Below are 25549 nucleotides of genomic sequence, written 5' to 3' on the forward strand. Positions count from 1 at the left end.
CGTGGTCCAGCTCTCAGTCACACACAGTGCTCTGCCCGTTATACAATGTCTGCTCTACTGTTATACTTCTTCCCTTTTAAACAAATGCAGGTAGACTAGACTCTTTAAAAAAATACAAGTTGGCCATAGCGCTGTGGCTGAGCTGCCCTCCGTTACAGGTGAAGGAGTTCTAGTTTTGTTACATGAGGAAGAAGGGAAAGAATACTGATTTGGGATCTTAGATGATCTTGTTCTCCAGGGCTTCGATCCTTTTTGCCACAGCTTCCAGTGAGCAAGAGTTAAGGGGAAAACTGACAGTGCACACTAGTGATTCATTGCTCAAGTCCTCCCCTGACTTGCAGAACAGATAACGAATGGAGCTACCTTGCTGGGAGCAGGCAGCAGAGGAATGCTGTCATCATCCACTCTGGCATTTCCAGAACTGTTCAGGTTGATGAACTTTTATCGAAGGTAGAAATTGTTCATGCATGCACACGTTCTCATGTGCACCTATACATCTAATACGCAAGGAAGAGTAAAAAATGTGAGAATGATTGGAGTGTGTTTTGAGTGGTTGACGGAGAACTCCTGACCTTGAGCAGTATGGGTTGTGCGGAGAGTAGAGCAGAGTGCTTTTCTTAGAGTAATATAGTGTGTTGCAATTTTCTGCTCTTTTCATTAATTGCTTTTCATGATGTGCCTGGGAGCAGCAACACGCTGAGTGAGAACTACTGATTTACTCTGACCTTTTGCACAACACAAGTCGTGGATTTCACTCAATTTGAGTTAAAGAGTAGAAAAGATACTGTTCAACTGACATAACACAGCACAGAAATGTGTGAATAAATTAGAACAGTGCTTTTAAAATTATATTCTCAGTAATGAAACATCTCCCTAGCCCTGTGTGAGCTACCCCAAGGTTTCACTAATTCCTCTCCTCATGAGAAGTTTGAATCTTATTCACAACTTTTTTTTCCTTGTTTGTCTTTCAACCGCTTATTCATGATCTTTGTGCAATATGGCAGGACCCAGCATGGCAGAACGCAGTCCCACAAACAGTTCTGACGGGATCCAGCTCACCTCACTGGAGAGGTCTGCAGCAAGCAGATATGTGAGAGTTAGTCTCCCAAAACTGAGTTTTAGCCAGCTGGGAGAATTTGGACCTACCCATGACTATTGGACCTATCCATCTGAGTTTATCCAGACCACCAACTATATAGTCAGAGGTGGTTTGCTGTAGAAGACTCCCTTTCCCTCCAATGCTGTGGAGGAATTTGGGCAGCCATCTCGGATGTTTGCATTGTAGACATTTACTGTCTAAGAATTCCATCCGTGGAGCTTTAATGACTGAGTGAATCAGCTGCATGTGTGCACCAGTGGTTTTGTCTGCTCACAGTTCAGTGTTAGGCACTGCTGCCCTCAGCCCTTGCATTCTGGCCTTGCTTCACAAGCTTGAAGAGACAGAATCATCATCCCATGCTTCCACATGTGTCACACTGGCATCATTTAATCAGCTTTCTAAAAACTGGCCTAGATCTTGGTGCCTAAAGCTCACTGCTGTCTTGCAATGGTTTGACATACTCTACTTTGGCTCTATTGGTTTTGGTGCATTTGTTCTGTGTCAGACCAGTAGCTATTCACTTTGGTGGAGGGACTATTCTTGTTATACACATTCATAACCCAAATGCCTTGTTTCTCAGCTTCCTGAACACCTACCCAACCTCCTTCACCCACAAGTAGACTTTCCCCACGGGTCCCTCCAGAAAGCACAACCCAACCCACTGAGTTCTGAACAAAGACAGCTTCCGAAGGATATATTTCCGCTGCAATGAATTTATGAGGTCTTCTACTTTTGTCTGGAACTTCACAATAGATTTACATTCACATGGATCTTCCTCTGCAGATCAGAATATCAAGAAGATGAATAAAGTGGCACAAAACAAGGATTAAATCAAAATCACTGAGACAAGTGAAATAAAGCTTTTTTTACCCACTGAGCTCTACTACTGATGCTTAAAGTATGCCCCAAAAATTTGAATCTAACTAAATACAGTGCTCAAAACAACCTCTGTCTTCCCAATACCATCACCATGGTGGTCCATACTCTTATTCTGTGAAATAAAAATTGGAGTAATTGTTTACCATCTGAGAGTCAAGACTTGTTAGAACTTCGCTTCAGTACTCCATTTCTTGAGCAGGAGAAGCAATGTGCATTAATCATTTTCCTAATCTATGTCAATAATGTACATATTTTCTTCAAGAAAAATTAACTTAAACTGGAATAGGATCAAAAAAGGGTCTCAAATGACTGGGAAAAGAAAGGAGATGTTTACAAGACCACACTAAATCAGCTCAACTGTCTAGCAAATGGAAGGAGTAAATAGGAGAAGGACTTCTTAAGGGAAAGGACATCACTTGCTCAAAACGACAACAGGATTAAACCAGCCATGAGTAAGCTAAAGCTGGATATTAAGAGTAGATTTCTGGCCATCTGTTGATAAATAGAAGCTGGCACTGGAAATCAAACAAATGGAAATATTTCCTTTTCTTTTTTTTTTTTTTTTTAAACTAAAATGTTAACATCTTTACCAAAATTGACTTTTTTGCAAACAAATACTTTTTCCAAAATTTATTTTTACTTTTTTTGAATGCTGAAGCCTAAATGTGTTTGCTTTCTCAAAGATATTTAAATACATTGGGGGTTTTCATATAGCTCCCATCATCTTGTTCTTGGATTGACTCCTGCTTTTTAAAGTAGCATGGCAAAGAGACTCTCTGTCTTGCAAGCCTGTCTGCCAGGCTCTGCAGACACAGGGCTGTGGAGGGTGTTGTCCCTCTCAGACTTCCCAGGAGGAAAAGAAGGTCCCATCTTTAGGATTCTGGAGAACAGGGCACTTGCCCAACATGACCCAGGACATCTGTAAAGATGCAAGGAACCAAATCAGATTTTCCTGAGGCAAGGTCCCTAACTTCCCAAGGACTTTTTCCCTCTAATATACACTCAAGGAGAAAAGCAGATGAGTCACCTACTGCTAACCCACTAATATTTACATGGATATCTTTTGATTTTGGCACAAATAACAATGTTAAAAATTGCAAAGAAAGGCAAAAAGGAGATTAACATTTGGCAATGTATATTATTTCACCCAGTTGATGCTGTAGGGCATGTCTGCATGCCACGAGAGCAGTGGAGAGCTCTGCATCATGTGGGGCCATGGGACACTCAAGAGCAGGTCTGCACACTCATGGGAAGTAGAGCTGAGCTTGGCAGAGCTCTCTTGGGAACTAAATGAGCCCCATCAGATCTGTGTGCAATGTATCTTGCTGGGAACTGGAAGGAAATATTTGCCTGGCAGGATGAAGGAGCCTGAGCACCTGGACTCCACAAGAGAGTGCCAGGTTCCTGATGAGTCTGGCAGTGCAGCTCTCAGAAGTGCTGCAAGGTATTCAATGTCTTAAATGAAGCCTGAGTGTTTGGGATTCACTATGATCTGCCTGATCAAGCAGATACATTTCAAAGGGCAAATATTTCATAGGAGGCATATGATTGCTTCAAAACAAGAATCTAAAATAACTATGGTAGTTCTTTTTAAAATAATTTTTAGACTCAAGTTATTTACAGGTCAACATTCCTTAAATTGTATGTTTTTCTTTGCCTCCTCTTGTCATGCCTGTCTCCCACTCAGTCCTCTCTCGGCCTTTGCTTCACTAGGCTATCCAAACCTGAGCAACTTAGCATTCATGCTGCCCGAATTTAGACACCTACAAGTCATGTAGAAGATACTAGATGCTTATTTCAATTTGAAATGTGTCACCCCTGAGGTGTCTGTTTGACTGTAGAAGCAGCCAATTGTTAGCGAGATTCAACTCAGATGTCCAGTTTTGTGATGATCAAATTAAGCCAAATAAATCAATCCTTAGCTTCTCTTTTAAGAGCATCTCTTCTTTCTTTATGTTACTTTTGGCTATTCTCAGGACCTGGTACATCCTGAATCCATAATTTATGAAGAGGAAGGTTGACAAAGGGAGAAAGGTGGAGAAAAAAGGAAGGAGAAGGCAGCCTGTGAGAGGGGGAGATGGCTGAGGTGTAGGGGTGGCTGTCATTCAGGTAACCACCCAAAATGTTGATATCTCATGGTCCTTCCACGTACTCTGCCAACTCAATGCACTGAGAACAGAGAGTTTTTTCTAACATCCATCTGAAGGGGCATTTTCGTCCTTCTGCTTCTAACCTTCAAATGCTGTGACTAAATCCCCCCTCTCCCCAATCCCCCACTCTCACCAATGCAGATTTTCATTTGTAGTTTCTTCCCAATCTTGCTGATGGTTCTGAAGTCGGCTGTGTAGAAGTAGTGCTCGGCTACTGGTTCTGAAGCAATTTCCCTCAGCTCATCCTCAACTGCGTTGCCAACTCCCACAGCAAACATCCTAAAGCCTGCGAGCAATGGGAACCTGTCAGTCGGAGAGCCACGGAGCATCATGCTGCTATGGTACCAACCCCCTGTCAGTTTGTACATCCTTGCTCACCTTCTGGACCCCCGGTCTCCACACAGCTCTGCAGATGTTAACTGGGAAAGGAACCCACTTACCCTCTACTTTTATAGACTTTTTTCAGCCAGGTCAACCAGGGTTCCAAAATATTTTTGCAAGCAAAGTCTTACTAGAATTATCCAGACAATGACCACTATCACCACAAGAACAATGTTTTGGAGATACAAGACAGGACAGATGGTCATAACACCCTGACAGGATCATGATCCAACTAGTATGGAAGCAATAATACAGCAAAAGGAAACTGGAAGTTTTCAAAATATCCTGCAGCCCCCATTAATCAGCCTATGTAGTGGCAAAATCCCCTGTGCCATGGAGACCTGTGGTTCAGCAAAACTGTAGCTAAATCTCTTTCAAAAATTGCAACTCATATAGTCTGTCAAGAGCAACCCATACTGTGAGTTAAGAACATGTCCAGGTACTGTGCTTCGCTGTGAAGAGAGTGATTGGCCACCTCTGGCTTAAACCTGTTACTATTGAACTGGACTGCAGTTTTCCCATTGACTTGAACGTTTCTGAAATACTTATCTCTACTTGTCCATGTCTATGACAATGCGTTCCCTCCTCTCTTTTTGCCTGTCTTTCTTCCTCAGTATTTGTTTTTTTCAAAGTTCAACTCAAGGAACATGTTTGGACTCTAGTTATAACCATTTTGTTATTTATCCCACTGAAATAACTTATGAAGAGATGCTGGAGATTTCTGTGTAGGGACAAGAGAGGAGGAAGAAACAAGGCATAAAGTTTTATCATCACAGAGGAATAAATTCTATAGATACAGTTTGTAAGGATCTTTTGTTTTATAAGAGCTGAACATCCCCATAACATGTCAGCTTGCTTTGTAAACATCAGCTTTTCATGAGCTTGTACCTGACCTTTATTATTATGTGTTAGCCCTTAGTCCCATCTAGTGGTCGAGACCGAAGCTAAAAGGAAGTAAAGGATTTAGCAATTCATGAGTTTATTCACTTGGGCTGCATCCATTTAACACAGAGATGTCAGGAGACTGGGAACTTGTTCAGCAGGTCAGCAAAGGGGCAGATCTGAAGATATTTATACTTCACAGTGTTTAGACACATAAATATATCAATATGTAGCCACTGTGCACTTTTAATATTCCAGCAGAAGCTGAAGAAAATTTCTTATTAGTGTGTCTGACTGTTTCAACAGGGAGTCCATGGTTACTCCCTTAATCTGTGTTTCTTCTTTGTTTATTGTTTTATTTCTTCTTTTTCTTTTCCAGCCCTTAAGGCTGATACAGCCAAGCTGCACTTGGCCCTACAACTCCTGTTATTCTCCAAGGGGCTCTCTGGTGGTTGTCTTTTCCTCACCATGAGTGCCACTGATGCTGACCTGACTTTCATTACCACCATCAGACAAAGCCTCAACTTCTCCCTGCGGTTTCCTTCACATTTGTGTGAAGCATGCTAGACCAGTGTGCATCCCATACCAAGTGTGTGAAACTCCATCCTGCCCAGCAGAGAGACCTCCAGCAGACTTAGATCAAAGACACAGAGGAGCTGTGGGAACAAAAACCAGCTGCTAGCAAACCAAGATTCATCTGAACCCCAGCCAGAGTTGCTCTAAGTTCTTTATAAGCGTGCAAGAATAGTCAGGCAACATCTCAAAAAAGTCACTCTATGGTAACCTGTTTCTCCTAAGTAAGAGACATCTCCAGGGAAAGAGTCATACCTAGGTTGATACTAGATGTGGTACCTGGTCCAAGGGAGAAACAATTCAGTGAGAATTCAGGAGACCTACCTAAGTCTTTGGCTTTCTTAGCAGCATCAGTGATGTAATCTTGTGACCGCCCATCGGTGAAGACTATGCCCACCTTGGGGACCCCAGGCCTAGCTCCATTGATGATGGAAAAGGAACTGTCAATGAGGTATTTCAGAGCCTGGCCTGTCATTGTTCCTTTCTCCATGTAGGCCATTTTCTTGACTGCTGCTTTGATGTCCTTCTTGTTCTTGAACTGCCCCAGTGGAAACTCCTGTCTGACAGAACTGGAGTACTGAACAAGGCCAACTTGGGCCTGTTTGTCTGACACCTCCAGCGAGTCCACAATTTGGTTGATGAATTTCTTCACCAGCTCAAAGTTCTCAGGCCGCACACTCTTGGAGCCATCGATCAGGAAAACAAGATCCAGAGCAGATCCTGACCCACCACTGCAAGCTGAAGCAAAATATGAGAGGAGGGAAAAAAAGACAGCCACTAAGACCCCAATTAATTATGTAGAAAAATATAAACCTAGTGTTGTTTTGTTGCTAATGAAATAGGTTTAATCAATCAAAACTCAACAACAGTTCACACTAATGTTTTCAAAATGATTCTTGGTTATAAGTACATGGTTTCCTTTTCTGCCTTTTCTGAACAGGACATATCTACTCTGTCTCAATCCTACCCCCACCATACCACTGCAGATCACAGCTCAGCTCAGTGCAAATGAAAATCATTACATACCGCTACAGGTCTTCCCATCGCTGTTCAGCGTGAAACCCTCTTTACAAGCACATTTGTACGTTCCTGGGGTGCTGATACAGATCTGCTCACAGTCATGGTCTCCAGTGGCACACAGGTCTGACACCACTGTAAGCAAAGGTGCAGATTAAAATCAAAGGCCGTGCCAAGGCTTCTCAACCCAGACCCTACGCAGCCCATGCACAAAGCGTTGTATTTGTCCCTTACACTCAGTGATAACTAAATCCACTCTGCAGCAAGACAGAGCAGAGGTCATTACTCTTGGATAGTGACTGAGATACAAGAGGCAAGGAGAAATCTTCCCAGGTCTCCTGACTTCAAGGCACAGCCAGGACTGTCTCCATACTGAGGGCGAAAACCAGCTGTCTGTTGAGCATATCACAATATACTTCACTCTTCAAAGCTACTGGATGAGCTTTGGTTTCCAAGCTACCATCTGGGCTGGCCAATACCCATTTTTCCCATCTATGTAGTACAATTGTGATTAGTGAGTTCAGCCCCATGTACAGTTGTCTTTCCTGGATGGGATTCATGTGCAAACATACTTGGAATTCACTTCAGAGCTACCCTCGTCTGTGCAGCTTTCAGATTCCCTCTCTACAAACATTTCTGCCTGCTGATCTTAACCTGGATCTGACTCCTGAGATGCTGAGCAAACAGAAGCTGAATTGCAGCAGTCTGAGCCAGCAGCATTCAGTGACTGACAATGCTGTCACAGCTACAGCAATGATGATGGAAAACAAACTCGAAAGTAAACAGATCTGGTTGAAGCAAATTCATTTACAAATACCCAAGAAATCTGTGCAGAAAACTGAGCGTTGAGTTTTATCAAAATGATCGAAGGTGGCACAAAGTCTTTCAAAGTTAAGGGGCTTCTATTAATTATTCCAAGCCATTTGTGTTCTGCTCTGCCTGTATTTTGTACTTCTGGCCTTCCCAATTCATGCGTCTGCATATTGTGCCAACACTGGTAGATCTTTCCAGCATATATGTAGCTCATATCATTAGGAGTATTAGTAACCATGCAGATGGCAGTAACGTTGGGCTCTCAGGTTGAGTTCTCTGAAGCCCATGGAGATCTTATTAGTCTAACTAGTGACTGAATCACCGAGGGTCTCCCTTTTTCCCATGTGTTTGTTGAGCATTATGGGAAACAGCTTGGACAGTGCTGCACGGTTCTTCCTGCTGTCAGTACCCACAAACTGTGCTCTGCAATAGCAGGTGGTGTTTGGGTACATCTCCAAGGACAGTTTTGTGCAGCTGCTTGCATAACACGATAACAGCCCACTTGGCAGTTAATATGGTGCTATTCTCTGTTAGCTATAATAATCCTTAGCACAGCACTTCCCTTCGATGCATCTCTGAGGGTTTTTTACCACAGGGAGAACTTTGGAATCTGCACGTTATGAATTTGAAAAGCAAGGCACAGAAAGGATTTTTTTTGTCTTTATCTTTTTGAACAACACCAATGCCAAAACTTCAAAACACATTGTCTGGCCTCTCCCTCTCTGGCTGACTCCTGACTCTAGGGCAGCCAACACAAACTCTCACAAATATTCATGGCCTGGATTCCACCTTCTCAAATTTTGTCTATATCACTCCTTTAGTATGAAGTATTTGTTCCCCTCTTTCATGAGCTTCTGGTGCAGTGACACCTGATTATAATACATGACTCACTTTATATTCAAAATTTTCCTCCTTCCTACAGAGAAGGAAATTTCCCTTGACAAAAAGCTGCTCACCCCCATCATTTTCAGCTTGAAAGTTGAATCATGAAATTTTACACCTCAAAGAAATTGGTACCAGAGAGTTTTACAGGTCCGTCTGTGTGTATATGTTTGCAATGCCTTGCCACAGGCACCGTGGTGTATCGCACCTTTTAAAAAGTGTTGCCACATGTCTCTGCTTCGACAGGATAGGTGTGCGAAACCCCCAGGCCTCTCTTGCTGACACATAAAATGGGTATTTATAGACCACCTCCTACAGTCTTGTGGGTACGTTTGCAAGTAATAAAGCTTTCTCACTCCATTCACCAGTTCATGTAGGAGCGACTGTGTGTTTGTAGGATAGTCAGGCTCTTTTTATACGCTGCGCAGAAAGGCATTAGATACTGCACCAACCAGGAGAGTTTCCTGCCTCACAAAGCTTGCAAAAACAACAGCATAGCCAGGCAAAGGCAGTTTAGCCTCTATCAAGGAAATGAAAACGTCCCTTGCTTGACTGGGAATTCAGAAGACAATACTGGTGGGGAGAATTACAAGCCAGATTCTCAGATCTGCCCAGGTCGGCTTAAACATAAGGACAATGATTTTAGCTATATAAAGATCATGTTTTCCAGGTTCTTTTTCAATGCCTCAAGGAGTATGTGGGTCGTGTTTACAAACTCTTCTGTGCCAATGAAGTCTGGAGACTAACTAAAATCTGAAATTTTCTAAGCAAAACCTGAAATTCTGAAAGGCAACTTCAAAGACCATCTGTTTTCCATACCACTTTGTGCTCCTGCAGACCCAAGTCCTTGGAACAACGAAGCAGATGGATGAAGGGTGATCACACATAAAACTTCCACGTAAAAAGCTTGCTGGCAGCCACTCGCAGCTCTTGGCTAGGAACCCAGTGGTTGCGGCAAGGACTTACCACAGAAAGCTTCTTGAAACTTGTGGGTCAGCTTCTCTATAACACTGTAGCTCTCCACATAGTCCACATGATCATCCAGGGGCTCACTAGCAATTTGCCGCAGCGTGTGCATGTCCACCCGCCCAACCCCGATGGCAAAGATCTCGATGCCAGCTGCCCTGGCCCTTGCTGACACATCCTGCACTCCATCCTGGGGACGTCCGTCGGTCACAACGATCGCCACCTATGCAGAGGAGGGCAGAGGCAAGGCGTATGCTTGAATGGGTGTTAATATCACTGTTGCTTGTGGAACAGGCTGGGTTAGTAAAGAAGGTTTCACATTTCTAAAATTAAAGAAAAAGGAAATGCCTCCCCCTCTTCCCATTCCTCCTGAGATCACACAAGTCATTCTTTCATGTGCAGTTTGTTTCCTTCTGAGCTGGAAAAGGTCAAACTGCCAGGGACCTGACTGATTTAGTTAAGGGACAACTGATGCATCTTGCCCCTAAGGAAACCAAAGTAAAGGTTACGTTCTTCATACGCAAACTAATGCTCAAGCCAAACTCTAACTATCTTCGTGAACCCCCAGCTGCCACTAAGGAGAACTTTACCTCCGTATGGTACTCTAAAGAATCTCAGGTGATGTCATGGAAGCATCATGAGATGAAGACTCTTCCCCATTTTACAGATGGAGAAGCTGAAGCAGAGAGGGGAAGAGATCTGCCTAAGGCCACACTGTGTGTCAGTGCTTGCTATGATTTCTGATTCCCTGTCCCACAATAAATAGAACAAAATAAGTGGGCACTGGACTTCACCTTGGATTACATGGAGCCCTGAACCAGTGGAAAGCCTCCAAGAGCCCTGCTCTTGTTGCTAGTTTGTCCATTTTCCTCTATTTTTCTTCTGATCAGTGACATTGTCACAAAATCTTAATTTTTGTTCTTTGCTAATTCATCCGCTCCTGCCACTTTTCCTTACAACTGTTTTATTGTGACACCACTGTCAGCTCCAAAGCAACTGATTGGGATGTAATGCAGTATGGAGAAATATAATCAGCAGGAACAGGTGAGCTGCTAAGCAGAAAAAACCTCCACATTGCAGGCAAATACCCTCAGTAATATAGAAAGTAAAGAAACATCAAATGAAAAAGGCAGAAAAAAATCTGTCTGGCAGCAACAGTGAGTTTGAACGAGCTATCATCTGGTCATTAAGGCAGTATCTGCTATTCTCCTCTATGCCATATATGCTCTCCATCTTTCTGAAGATAAAATCAGACCCACCAGCTGCTCAGTTAGGACAGTGTGATGGCTTTTTTTCCTCTCGTAGAAAAATGTCATCTCAGGTAAGGTCAGGAGTAGGGTTCCCTGCCCCACACATCAAAGGGGTGCTGGCCATGCAGATGAAGTGTCTTCTTCCCCCTCTGCCCACCCTTCAGCTGAGGGATGGCTGAATGCTGCACTCAGCTGCCCCAGAGTAATATTGCGATACTAAAGTAATCTGATGCCCCGTCAAGAGCTTTCCTTCTGTGCAAAATATGGGTGAACCAGGAAAAATGTAGAGCTTTTCAATCTAGTGCAGGTCTGTAAGTTCAGGTGTTTATTTGCACTTCCTAAGGGCTACAAAATTAAAAACTCCTAGTAACATCACAATTCTGTAACTAGCTGCTTCCAAGGGGGGGAAAAAAATAAATTCAAGTGTTTCTCTTCTGCTTGTTGCCAAAATAAGGGAAAGTGTCACCTGTGGCAGATGTCAGTGTGTGTTGTAAAGGGGAATGAACATGCCAATCAAAGATCAACCGAAAGGAGCACTGGGGTTGTTTCTGGCCCAGGAGCAGAGCCAGCCATGCAGTCGTGCTTTCTGCCAGGAGAGAGAGCCCGCGACTCAGCCGCTCAGCTCTGCTTTCTGCGTACACGCAGCAGCTCTGAGGTGGGGGCTGTCAATTAGAGCTTATCAAAAGCCACCCTGTCAGGAAACAAGATGCATTATCAAGCTGCTTCTGCAAGCCACGCCACCCTATGAACAGGTTTCTGTCAGTAGCTGCGTATCTTTCTCACAGGATGGAGATGTTGCACGTCCTCCTGGCATTTCTCTGTCTAAATAAAGTGGTTCTCCAAGTTTAATCAGTTCCTTTTGTCCTTCATGTCCAGGGTGGCATCTTTACATAGGCCTGAGCCCCAGATATGACCCAGGAGGTATCTGGTAGCAGCATCCACATCCGGATCTGATGGGCAAGATCTTCACAATGGATCTGTATGAAAATCTACTATAGAGCACTCAAAATTCATGTTGCTTCTGACCTGCTGTTGGAGAGAGCAAAACTTAGAGGCACAAAGAGTCCGGATCAGGCATCCAGAACTAATCAGTGAACCCGTGGCTAAAATGAACATAACAGTGAGTCAGACCAAGCACCAACGAACCAGGGAGTCTGTGACTGTGACCAGGACCAGGTACTTACAGAAAGACTGTAAGAAATAGAACAAATATAAAATCATCTTGTTATCGTATATAGTTATCTTGATAATCAGGAAATCCTGATTTTTTTCCTAGGATTCCCCCTCTAGACATTTTCCCTCCCTGCCAGCCTGAGACAGTGACTTTCAGCATGAAAAAAAAATTATTTATTTTTTCCTAAACCTACCTCCAAATTATTTGCAGTCACAGGATCTCTGTAATTCTCTGTGTTGTGACCTTGTCTCATTTAGAAAGCTTAGAGTCCTTGTATGTGCCTTGTTTGGTAAAGAGCAAGAGACAGGTTGGAAGAAAGAAGCAACTGCTACAGCCTGGAGAGGATGACACGGCTCTGCAGCAGAGGGCTTGTGCCCACCTCAGCGGGTGGCCTTGTGAGAAGAATTAAGAAAGGGTGAATGCTTTTGCTGTCTCAAATAGCTGAACAGGATCTCCAGTTTTGCTCTAAGGAAACTCAGAAACTTTTGCTTTTCAAGGTCAAAACTTTTACTCATTTTAACCACTACCTTTCATTTTCCTGTGAATTCCTAACTTTCTGGAGATAGAAATCCCCCATGTTCTCATGACACAATTTATTTTTGGTTAACTAAGACACCAGAGTATTCACAGGCATCCCTAGGTGTTCATATTTCAGGGTTGCCATGTGTAGGCAATCCAGCAGCTAATGAGGTAGCTATGTCTCATTATGCAGTGTATAACATGAATATTGTAACAGCACTGAAAGGGGAATTGGGCAGAAAGTTGAATAAGCCCTTGATTTTCTCAGCAATTTGACAATCTATTTGTTGTTCCTCCTAAAGAAAGATAAAAGTAATTGGGCACCCCTGTAGTTTTTCATAAAGGTATAAACAGACTTTATTCTGAGCCTGTACAGAAACAAATAGTGTTTTTCCCTGTTCTGGGGTGACATTTGCAGCACAGAGCACAGCAAAACCTAATGATCTTGTGATGCTTTGACCAGTATCCCACATGGTTGACAATCACAGCACAGAGTTTCACAAGGTCTTGCTGGACCTCTGTTGTGTGAAGGAGCAAGGACCGTGTCCAATGCTTCTGGAAACTTCATCTCCCTAAATTACTGCGTGACCTATTTATCCTCCCAGGTAGATGATGGGACCGCCCTGAGTAGCATGGGGGTCACAGAAGGGAAAAGTTTGCTGGACTTCAAGTCATCATGGGAAAAAGCAAAAAATAACCAGGGAACCAAGGAATGCAAATGGTTTTAGACTCCCAACTTGGAGGTATTCAAAAGCCATCTGGACATGGTCCTGGGAGGTCAGGTCTAGGTGGCCCCACTTGAGCAGGGGATGTTGGTCAATAGGACCTCCAGAGGTCCCTTCCACCCTCCACTTTTCTGTGATTCTATCTCTTTGACCAGATCCAAAGTGGAAGTAAAGAGGGAAAAGCCTGTAGTGATTTTTTTCCCTTCTTTTTTAATGCCTAAGATAAATCATGAAAAAGACCATTACTGTTATTCCACCTTTTTAGACATCCAGGAAACAAGGTTGCAGGGAGACAAAGCAACTTTAGAGTTCTTTGTACCATTGTCCACAGAAACATTGATGCTTTAGCCATGCTACTGCATCAAGCCACTAAATAAATTTGACTTTTTTTCAAGCATTCAGATATTTAATCTAAAGGCTTGTTTGGTGTGTTAGCAGGACATAGCAGCTCTTATGTGTATTGAGATGACAGAAAACCACAAGGACCGCAAGAGCATGTTGAGAGAGTTGTCTGGTAGCCCAGCTGCAGAGTAGACAAGAGCAGGAAAATAGTACACAAGGAAACGGGTTACTTAAATGGTGTGGAAGAGATTAGTTAGATAAGGATCCAGGCATTCTCATAGACAGCTCAGTGCAAATGTCTCTTCAATCTACAGTAGTGGTCAATGCTGCGTGTAAGGTGTCTGGCTTTATTAAGGAAAAAACCAGAGACTAATACTGAAAGTATTATAATAGTACTGTATAAATCAGGATTGTGTTCCAGTCTTGACCTAAACATGGTCACCTTGTCTTTAAATAGACAATGAGTAATTAGATAAAGTCATGAGAAAATAAAGAACTATGGTGAGATGTCTAAGGGTTGTGAATTAATTGGGTAGTGGTCTTAGAGGAAAGTGAATCTAAAAAGATCCCGTTATTTGTTCCATTTGAAAGGTAAATAATAGGAAAACCAATGAAATCAATGGGAGCTGCCTTTATGCAACAAGACAGGAAATCAGACCCCTCCTTCAGGATCCTTCGTTCATAACCCAGGTACCATTCTAGGTGCAATGACTGGCCATAGGTTTGCTGTTTCTCAATTTCCCCTACCTATTGGGTGAAGATGTCTGCCCAGCTCTGAGATCTGAGGACTCTGTGGGTGTTGCTGGAGCTGTGTCAGGGTTGTGCTCAGTGTGGGATCACTGGTGCCGTGGAGGGTGTTGGAATTACTCTTCCAGCAATGAGCTCCTCATGTGGAAGACAGCAGATACATGGAACAGTCTTAACTCCCTTTGCTGTTCCTCTGCCACCCTCCTTTGCTCACAGGACAAGTGTTGGAAAGAGGAGAATGGCTTCAGCCACCTTGATGACCCTGACTGCAAGTAAATCTTCCGGGCTGATGAGGGCAGAGGGATGGAGCCTGAGGAAGAGCTCCACTCCAGTGACAACCTTGAGTTCTTAGGTCCCAAAGTCCACTTAATGGCAAATTAGCAACTGCTTGCAATTTCTGCGGATCTGCCTGATGACATGAGACACGGAAATGAATGCTGTGATCATTCCCCTAGTGAGAGCTGACCATCTCTGAGGAAAGGACCAGCATCCACCCTCTTCTTGATTGCTACCACATTTACTGTTACATAGTGGGCAGCTACTGCTGATACTGTAGGAGGCAGGACAAGCATATCTGAATCTTTCTCCTACCTGGAGATTCTGGCACTTCTGGACATTGGAACAACAATTAATGAGGTGAGATGAGAAATAAGCTTTTTTTGCAAGGGCATATTGGAAGTAGTGAGAAGTAAATGTCTTTTTTGCCTATGGATACTCAAGAACTGAAATGTTTCTGTGGTCTGGCATTCAGACTGTTGGGATTTTTTTGTGTTTTCTTTCTCATTAAACAATTTTTGCACTTCAATCACAGTAAAAATTTCTGAAAAAGCAGAAATAGATATTATCATCCAGATAATTTTTTTTTTTTTTGGTTTCAGTTCAGCTGTCTGCTTTTGTGCTAAACAACACCTAACAAAACCAAACACTGCCCGTTACTTTTTTCTTCTGCGCCGGAAGGCCTGTGTGTGTCTATGGATGATCCTGCTTAGAGGAGACCTGCAGCTCCCACTCTGCTCATGTTTTTCCACCATAGGGTGCTTTGGCCAGCCTGTCACCTTCCCACCAGCTCCTCTGGAGTGGTTTCACTGGAGGAAACAGCTCTTTCCCATGCAGTATCTGAAACAGCTCTTCAGTGAAGTCATCCATGGAGAAACCGGGCAGCCCTGAGCTCTCTGAGAAATGAATCTTTTCCAAAGCCTTTTGAGAGCAGTGGATCGCTGCTGCCTCTCCTGTGACCCTGCAGCAGACTTACTGCTGCTGGGAAAGTGGGGGAAAGCAAAAGGCACCTCGGCAGCAACAGACAGTTGCTTGAACCTCTAGAAAATAGCAGATTTGAGCTAAAGCCTGAATCCACACTTGATCTCTTTGAATTAGTTCAGTCAAATGAATGAGAACAATTAGTCTTGCACCTAAAGGATTTTAAAGCTCTTTACTAAAAAATAATAATAACAATACAGTATTAATAATGCCTTTCAGTTTTGCAATGATTTCTTTCAGTGAACCTCAAAGAATTTGACAAACAAAGCCAGTGTTACTCCTTTTGAATAAAAACCATTGCATTTAGGTCTCAGAGTTTCCCTGCAAGAGCTGGGCTCTTAGATTTTGCACCAGGCGACTCCTAAGCTTGAGTGATGATGTGATCATGACGGCTCATCAGATGAGCTTCTCTTTCTGGAACTGATTGCCAATGAGACTTCGTGAAAGTTTCTTAGAGTGTGTTTTTCTCCTGTTATTACTCTTGGGTTTTTTCCTATTGCATCAAACCAGATTTAGGCTAAAATTTAGAGAATCTTCCCCACTGTGAACCCTGCAATAAAAGACCGTATGAGGATGGATTCATTCATATTTGCAAGCTGCTTATAGTTCAACATGGTGAGGGGGCACACAAGATCATCCTTGTAGGTGACAGCCTCACTTTTAGGGGTATCTTGTGAATTCCAGACCAGCAGAGCCTTCAGGTTGATGATTTTTGGAGTTGGCTGATATTTACCAGTGCCAATTTTTCACTTTTCAGGATCATTTTTGACTTGCCATCTCTGGGCATCTTTTCTGCGTTCTGCTCAGCCTTCTCTAGAGCATTCCTAGCAGCGAGAGAAATGGAAAGGGACTGATGTTCCAAAAATGTTGTAGTCAGGAGAAAAATCCCAGGCTTCCTCACTCCAACAGTTGGACTTTTATCCAGCTGGTGGAAAGCTCGAGATGCTTGCTAACGCCTTTGCTTATTTTTCTGGTCCAGTCTCATAGCACAGAGCCAGTGGAGCTGGCATGGAACACAAAGGCCTAGGAAGTGTGTTCATGATGTTTACTTAAAGCACGTGTTGTCAAGAATATACATTCTCCACATGCTCAGAAGAGAGTTTTCCTGATGACAGTCACTGGGTTGAGGTTTGGTTTCATTCATGATCAAATCCAAAGGGGTGAACGAGGTATCTGGGAAATATTTTTTTAAAGGCTGATCTTCCTGGACAGGGAATATGGGTCAGGAGCAGCAATGCCCATTGCAAACACATGTAGAGTTAAGCTGACCTTATACCACAGCCTTAAATGCTAAATGCTCATTAAAGTTTGTGCACCTGAAGAGAATACCCAGAATGGAAAATATAACTATTAGCCAGCCTCTGGAAGACTGGAAGAGCAGTGGAGGACATTGAAACAGCACTCTGCTTTACATCTGCAGCTGAAAGGGGCCACTTCAAAGGAAACTTTCAGAAGGTTGCCTCGTTTTTTACTATGGTGGATTCTGAAGCATCTTTATTACAATATTCTTGGCAAGATGAGCATTGTTAATCCTAGTATGTTCATGCCTAGCAAACCTGGCTGAGATCATCATCTCAGGGTGGTCTGTTGTTGCAGGCACACTGGAAGCAGGGAGCCATGTCGCAAAGGACAGATGCCCCAGGCAGAGAGGAGAGCTAGTGAAACTGGATTAAATTTACCCTGACAACTTCTGGCCAGCTCTGCCTGAAAGAAAGTTGAGCTTTGTTTTCAAGAAGAGTTGGGAGGTGGAAACCTGTCACCTTTGACAATTAACCCCCACTTGTCCCCACACAATCACAGCACAGAGACAATCACCTTTCCTCCTTTTCCAATTATTCCAAACACTCCATGATGAGTCATAAGAAAGAAAGAGCTTTCAAGAAACAACTAATTTGCTTACCTTATTAAAATTGGGAGACCTCACCCTGGCCCCTTCTGAGTCGCTAAAAGCCCGGCTAATGGCAAACTGGATAGCCAGGCCAGTCATAGTCCCAGTGGAGAGTGGCTCTATCCTTCGGACCGCTTGCAGGAGCCCGGCTTTGGTTTGGTAGGTCTTGAGGGAGAACTCATTCTTGACGGCACTGGCATAATTGATCACACCCACCCGGGTGGAGTTAGGACCCACGTCCAGACCCTCGATCACCCGGGACATGAACACTTTGACTTTCTCAAACTCGTGTGGGCGCACGCTTCGAGAGCTGTCGATGACGAACACCAAGTCAGTGGGTTTGGTTCTACACAGGGTGCCTGGAAAGGATAAGGAGGGAGGAGAAAAATAAAAGAAAAAGAAAAGTGTCCTAGGAGGGAAAGACTGGTCTTGTTAAGGCAGCAGCTGAGGGTAGAGGACCTGCAGGCTTCAATCCTTTCTCTGCCTGTCTCAGAGAGGCCCAGTGAGACCACTTTAACCTAATATTTCTAAATGTTCTTTTTCCTTTCATAGGAAAGCATCTGTAAGAAAAGCACAGTTACTGGTTGACAACGTGTACTTCTGAGGAGTGAGCTGATGAGATACCAGCCCTGCACCTGTGGGAGCAGGTTACCCACTTGTCACCCCAGGCTATTGCTAATGTCTACATGAAACTTAATTCACTTACGGCAGTGCAGAGGGAGGAACAAAGCTGTGAACTGAAGCCTGTGCATGCAATTCTGCACCAAACAAAGTCTCAGAAGGAGTTATTACATTTTGGACATGGATAAGCAATCCACGCAGATATTAATTAATGAGATTATATCTTCGTCATGCATGACCAGACGCGGGCGTGAAACTCAGCAGTTCAGATTCAGTTGTGAATCAAGATGCCCAGATTAACTATCCAACGTAACATGAACCAGTCGCATGTTTTTCAGCTAGTGGCACTAATAATGAAATACTGTTACGCAGCAAAGACCTGCGTTGTTTTATTTCTGTGAGCTGGTGAGGGAGAATACAATAGAGAGATGTAGAACCATGTAATTGATAGTTAATCTCTACAACCCCTTAGTAAGACATGAATATCCACTGTAGAAAGTAAATGGCATAAACAGGAAGCATTGGCAATGCAAAGAGCTCAGTGGTGGGGTTTTTTTTAAGTTCTCATTTTCATGCTGTTTTCCATCTTCATTTTCAACTGTGGGAAAACATAAAAAAGACTGATATTTTTTACGATTTTCTAAATGAATTGTCCCATTTTCCCCACCAGATCTATAGCATTCTGTTCTTTTAACTTTTTTCTATCATTTAGCCTGTCTCTGTAGGGGCATCAAGTGCTCTTAATATTTGATTTTCGCAGAGAGGGACCATATAGGTTATATCATAAAGGAGATTTCTGCGGACAGATTTTTAAATGTGAGCTTTTGGGCCAACAAATCTGTTCCAAATTATGACATAAATATTATAGCTAGTCCTCAGTGTGAAATCTAATGGAGCTTTCAGTCTTTCAGACAGATGAAAATAAATACCCTGTGATATATCCATAAAGAATATAATCAGGTTAGTTTCCTGAGAGACACTAATACTGAATCTGTTTTTGGCTCCCAGAAAGGTCTCTCCAAAAGATGCTGTGTGTAGAAGGGAAGCAGGCAGTGCTTACTTGTCAGATGCTCTAGTTTCCACTGAAATGCAATATAACCTTTTCCCACACGGGTGACTTCACTTTGCCACCATAATTCATTGCAGAGGAAGGAAAAACTCAGTTGGCAGTCCATCTGCAGTACTGCAAATCCCTTTACCAGGGGTTGGTTATGCCCATTTTACAGGTGAGAAATGAAGGTACAGAGAAAGGCTCAAAGTCTTGCAATCAGTTCCTTCAGAAACAAAGCGCAAGTTCCCCTTTGCCACTGTAGCTAATGAATCACCTCTGTTTTTAGTGACAAATGAAGGAAGAAAAGTTATTTTTCTTCCCTAGGAACAGTTTGATCCAATAGAAGTTTTGAAGTATATTTTCTTTTTTGCATGGAAGCTCTGTGATTTTGCTGTAAATAACATTTTTAACCTCTTTTTACGAGAGTGAAGTATATTTCAGGGTAATGAAGAGAAAAGAGAAGATATCAGATGGCAGCTTTGGGATTTCAGCCTGTCTGGTCACAGCCACTGTGCACACATCAGGGTCTGCAGGACAGGCCTTGGTTACCTCCAGGAGGTGACAGTCAGGCATGCTTGCTCTGATTGACATCTTGACTCAGCATAGTTTATTTTAAAGTTGAGTTAAACCAGAAATAAAATCCTCCTCTATTTTTAAAAATGTCCACATTTGAAGTTATTCGGGAATAGCTGAACCTCATGCACTGATTTAGCAGAAAATATCTCTTTGGGCATCTTTGCCCTATTCATTAAAAAAACAGGAAACCTGCCTAGTAACTCAGAATTAAAAGGTGTTTATTTTAGAAATAGCGATTGCTCACAGTAGGGCTGAGTTGAATGACTGGTCTGTTTAGTTTCCTGACTTGGGCAGTGCTTAGCGGTTCTGCAGCAAAGATAACTCTCCTTTTCCAAATTGCTAAGGAGAAACAGGTCAGTATATCCGAAAACTCCCCTTCATAAGCAGCAGCTAACACTGCAGTTACTGTCATGCCTATTTTACAGTTGTCAATCTGCCCAGGTATATGCATTATGCATCGTCATAAGATCATTCAAACGTTTTTAAAACCCAGCAGTAATTTTTGCCTTGGCCACCTCTCCTGCGGTGAGTTCCCCAGGTTGGCTGGAGCCCCTGGCAGCATCCTGCCCTGGCAGAGGAGAGATGCTTCCTCACTACCAGACCCTTCAGCCCCTCCCCTTGTGTTCAGTACTTGCTGACACTAATTGCAGACTAGGAGTTAGAGACTGTGCAACCTAAAGAGCAGGCAGCTCATCTCCCATCTGGCTGCTCTACAGCCCACTTGGAAAGACAAACAGAGCAGGATTTTGCTCAAGGAACGGATGAAGTAAAACCTAGGAAAGGCCCATCCTCAGCAACGTGACCCAGACCTTCCTCCTCGGTGAGGTTAACCAGAACTTGGAGTGTCTGGCCAACTCCTTCTTGCACTCCCAGCAAAACCAGCCCTCTGCAGAGCTGCGAAGAGGAGAAGCAGTTCTGGGAGGCAGAGGAGAGCCCTTCTCCTGCCTGGGCCTCCTCCAGCCAAAAGCAGAGAGCCCTGAGGCTGCTGCTACACTGGGGGCCGGGGCTGACCTGATGACACCTTTGCTGTACCCCTGTACAGACCTCCCACTGTTCCTCTAAAGCAACGTAACAGGCAGACGCAAACACATCTCCAGGTTTTGCTGCCTTGGGAAAATATTTGAGAAAGCTCCTTTGCTTCCCTGATTGATGTTGGGTATTTATTCTCCCTTCATCACCTTCCCAGTCCCAAAGCAGGCTGGTGGCAAGGAGGTAGAGGACCAACAGACACCATGCATCCCACCACTGAGCTCCCCACTTACCTCTCGGCTGCGGAGGTGCCCCGCAAACTCCATAGTTCTGGAGAAGAAGCAGCAAAGAGAGCAGCAAGGCAGAGAAAATCCTGTCCATGGCTGCGGAGGAGCCGGAGGCTGGATGCAGAGTGGCAAGCAAGAGCCTTGGCCCAGAGGTATTAACCTGCCCTTTCTCGGGGAGGCATGGGGCCAGCCCCTGACACGTGTGAAGTGCCGGGGGGGGCACCGAGGGGAGAGGGACAAGCAAGAAGGACTAGGAGAAAATATTGCATGAAGGTGGGGAGGGAGGAGGATGTCCAGCCCTGCCGGCCCCCATCCCCTCCACAATGGCTTCATTGCTCAGCGAAGGGATGGGAAGCTATAAAGAGACCCGCAACGGCATGGTATGTGGGGAATCTGGGACTGTAACAGTGGGACCAGTGAAACCAGCCCTGGGGAACTGGGGTTAACCTGTCAATCACCAGCTCCCGTCTGCAAATCCTGGCCTTTGCCACGGTAAAGCAAACGGTCTGCGGTGTGTCAGGCGTGTGTCCTTCCTTCAGCAAAGCCCAGGGAGGGGGAGGTGGTGGGAGGGGGGGACGGGAACAGCGTCACACAAATCATCTCTCAGTTCCCATGTTTGCCAAGTGCGGGGCTAGAAGCCAGCCTGTGGGATCAGGGGGCTTCTCTGCCTTGGCTTCATTTGCAGGCAAATTCGCAGTTGCAGGAGGAGGGGAGAGGAAGAGGAGAGCAAGGCTTGGGGAGACATGGGTGAAAGCGTAGGATGCAGAACAAATTCCTGCAGGAAACAGTTACTTCTCTGTGAGGCTGTGCCCCCCGTGCAGGACAGCAGGGAGGGAAAGAAAGAACTCAGTAGCCTAAACTAGATAAATAGACAAGAAACTCAGGATAGACAGACAGATTAGAAGTTTGATTTATTTTTTAGAGCGTAGCATTCAGGTCTGTACACACAAGGGAGATACAGCTTCTGCCACAAAAAGCCAATAATCTAAATCAACAAATAAGACTGATGATGCTGCAAGTGAGTAGAAATCCAATGTTTTCTTTATGGAAGAGCAGCAGGGAGATTTGGTACCAGAGTAAGATGAATTTAATGATGGGTTCATCACAAAGCAGTGCATCTATTTTCTTTTTTTTTTTTTTCAACTACTGTATTACACTATTGTCAGTTGATTAAAGCCCTTCTCCTCTGATGGATTAGTCTTTGCTCACCTTTCCAGCCGCACCCCCTGGAAGCACTCATCCATTTAATCTGCATTGTGTTAGTGCAGTGCCATGGCAAACTACCTGTAATTCAAAGCCCAGTTGCTCTTCCCTTATCCAGAGTCACTCTTTACTCCAAAAGTGATGCAAGAGATACCAAGAGCTCCCGTGGAGAAAGGGTCTTTGATTAGGAAAAAAAGGACCTGTCCTTAGTGAAGTTTCCAGGTTATTCTTGACTCTTTCAACATTAAAAGTGTTAATTAAAATATTAAGAGATGGTTATGTTCTCATGCAAAATCAGCATGGATTTGTCCCACTGCTATCTTCCCAGCTACACACCATCAATCACAGACTTTCCACTATCTCTGGAGCTAGCTGGAAATTTTTAGCCAGAAAGATCAAATGCTTCAGATGAGCTTTTTTTTGCTCCCATTTCACCTCCTTCTGTCATTGAAGCCCTTTTCCAAGCTCCGTGGCATCTTATTTGGTTTGCTTGTTATTTCAGAGCCCCTGGGATTAAAAGGGCTACCATGCAGGATTGAAAATTGCAGATAATGATGATGGAGTAGTATAGAAAACACATGCAGACCTTCACACATACATCTACATGCACAGAGAGCCCAGTATAAAAACGTCATGTATAAATGCTTATGCCCGTGAATGGATGCATAAATATATACACATGTGACCATACGTGCATGATTGCATGTATGTGTTTATGTAGATAAATATGTGTGTGTGAACATACATGCAGACATATCACTGTCCTCTGTGCAGGCTTTTCACAGATGTGTTTATGTATGTGTGGATTTAGATGAGTGCTAATATGTATAAATACTATTCGCTGATATCCTTGTGTGCTTATATGCACATAGGTATGTTTGCGCCCCAAATATATAGAACAGCTACACCCATACATTTGCCACTACTAGGGAACAAAGTGAAATAAAAGCATAAAACCCAGGAGATTTTACCTCCAGCCCTGTCTACGACGGGGTTTCTCCTGTTGCTCTGCCATGCATACAAGGATCTATTGGTGCAGACAGTACTTGCTTGCCATGAATAGGGATCATTCAGAGCCCTCCGTAAATGAAGTCTCTATGGCTGTTCTTGCTGAGAAAAATATAAAGTTTCTCTGTGTCATTTTGCTCTTAATTAGCAAAGAAAGATAAATACATTTCAGGTGAATATTTTCACTAGCAGAGGTTGTGGCACACAAGCAACATTAAAGCTTTGAAAATAAGGTGAGAGGCAAAGGTGTGCTGGATACTGTAGGTCTGCATTGATACCTCTGTAAAAGCAGTGTTTATTTTTAAAATATGAAACATAATTTTTCCCCAGGCCTCCAAAAATGAAAACACTGGATCCAATATTTCAAGAGGAAAATATGCATTTAAAGCTCTTCCCGTAAACAGACAAACCATTAACGGCTCATGCTGGCCCCAGAGCAGCCCCACCATTCTGCAGAGCTGCTATTGTAGGCTTCACATGTCCTGGCACAAAGAAGGGCTGCCTCTCCCTCCAGCACATTCATGTCCATGTCTCCTTACTAAAAAAGTGTTTGCTTTAAATACCAGATCCCCTGTTTCCTTCCACTGCTGGATGGTACCGGTCCCACGTTGCTCCTGCTGAAATCAAATGCTTCAGGCTGATGGGAAGTTGTGGCGTATAGCCAGGGAGGTTTTTTCCCCCAAACAATGGTCCCATTGTCTTATTATCTGAGTGAAGATGGAGGAGAAAAGGCTTTGTATCAAGTCAAAGAAGGTGATAGTGAAAGACAACACCTGCATCCATTTGGGATTTCCTGACCTGGGTTTGCACCCTGGTCCCTTGCTCTCCACATCTCTGCTCAGACTATGACCATCAGGACTATTCTCAGGATGGAGGTGACAAATATAATTTTCCGGAGAACTCTCCAGTACATGATGGGGTGAACTGCTCTGCTCCACCAGCACTATGGGTAAAAGCGGTCTCTGTGCTCCCACCAGCAGCTGGGCAGAGGGGCTGGAGGTGCTGAGGTCATCTTGCCGCTGGTGTGAGACCCTGGTTGCTGATGCCTGTTTTCAGCCAGCTCGGATGGCTGAGCTTGGCTGAACTAAGCTTGTCTGGATGTCACAGCATGGATGAGACACGTTTAATGACATGGCAGCATGAAGCTCACTGTCAGAGTGCTTAAACTGCTGGGACGCTTCAGCTGGAAAACAATAATATTGTAAGTGCTTAGCAGAGCTGGAGAGGCTTTGCACTGCCCTAACAACCAGCACGGCCTAACTGCAGCCAAGGCTTCTGCCTGCAGGTGAATGAGACCGAATTAAAATAAATGGCTTTCCAAAGGCAGCCAGGTCCAGCAGAAGACTCCAGTGTGAAGTCAGGAGATGCAGCTTGTTCTCACCAGCACGACCAATCGGGGAAGCATCATCCTCAGCACCCAGGCAAGGGAGAGGTTTGCCTTCAGTATCTGGTACCTCAAAGTTCTGCGCGATGACCCAAACCTATGCATGGTTTTCTCACTGTGCTGCATTCTTCTTCCGATCTTCCCTTCTTTTTCTAACAACATTTCCTGGTTTGTAAAATCCTGATGCTAAAATTCCACTCTGCTGGATGCCTTCATTCTTTGGATTGTCAAATCTGCCACCCTTGGGATGGGCCAGGAAAGAGCAAAGCCCAGTTTAAGAGTAAGTACTAAAAGTACTAAAAACCAAGCACATACAGCTGGGAGAGGTGGTAACTTCTCGTTTATCATAAGACAAATAAACTATATAAATGCAGAGTCTTTATCACTATACACATAACATTTCACAAGAATGTAGATTGGACGGGAAAAGCCAAGAGAAATGACATTTGAGTTTCAATAGTGCAGACATGCTTTGTTTTGATTTGGCATTTTACTTTTCCAATTTGTTTTGCTCAAGTTTTATTTTAAAACAGTATTTTAGTTTTATATTTACATATTTCCAATAAACATACCATTATTACATTTAATATCTTCATATAAATTTCACACTGCAACAAACCAAAATGATAAAATCAAAATGAATCAGTCCCTAAGGCGCTTCCGTGTAAGGGACCCAGAAGAATGTAAAGGTTTTCTGTGCAGAAAAAAGGAAATCAGACTTCAGGGATCTCAAGACATTTCCAAACATCCAACGGAGTTCAAGCAGAAGGTATTTAAAATATTGGATTTTTCTTTTTAAAAAAAGCACAGTGTTTGTAGCCCTGGACCATAAATACTTCTCAGAAGGGATCTGGAGATGTGGCTAAGTCATGCTAGTTAGGCAGCAGAGCAAGAAGAGGTTTGGGA

General features: G+C 43.7%; 1 protein-coding gene across 1 annotated transcript; it reads right to left on the reverse strand.

Moving 5' to 3' along the window:
• Positions 1-217: 217 nt before the first annotated feature.
• MATN1 (matrilin 1) lies at positions 218-21142 on the reverse strand. The gene is made up of 8 exons (XM_074850807.1): positions 21055-21142; positions 17557-17903; positions 9643-9865; positions 6991-7116; positions 6289-6702; positions 4262-4414; positions 1796-1876; positions 218-267 (listed from the first exon to the last, which is right to left on the reverse strand). The coding sequence occupies exons 1-8, from the start codon at positions 21140-21142 to the stop codon at positions 218-220; spliced, it is 1482 nt and encodes a 493-aa protein (XP_074706908.1).
• Positions 21143-25549: the final 4407 nt, after the last annotated feature.

Source organism: Strix aluco, chromosome 26 (assembly GCF_031877795.1).
Source record: "Strix aluco isolate bStrAlu1 chromosome 26, bStrAlu1.hap1, whole genome shotgun sequence".
Lineage (NCBI taxonomy): Eukaryota > Metazoa > Chordata > Aves > Strigiformes > Strigidae > Strix > Strix aluco.

Excerpts from the sequence above, each read along its gene's own strand:
- MATN1 (XM_074850807.1), bottom strand. The coding sequence starts at position 21,142 with ATGGACAGGATTTTCTCTGCCTTGCTGCTCTCTTTGCTGCTTCTTCTC. Across the intron at positions 9,866-17,556 it reads GGTCTCCCAATTTTAATAAG|GTGGCGATCGTTGTGACCGA; the intron begins GTAAGCAAATTA and ends TCCTCTGCATAG. Across the intron at positions 7,117-9,642 it reads GTTTCAAGAAGCTTTCTGTG|TGGTGTCAGACCTGTGTGCC; the intron begins GTAAGTCCTTGC and ends CTTTGCTTACAG.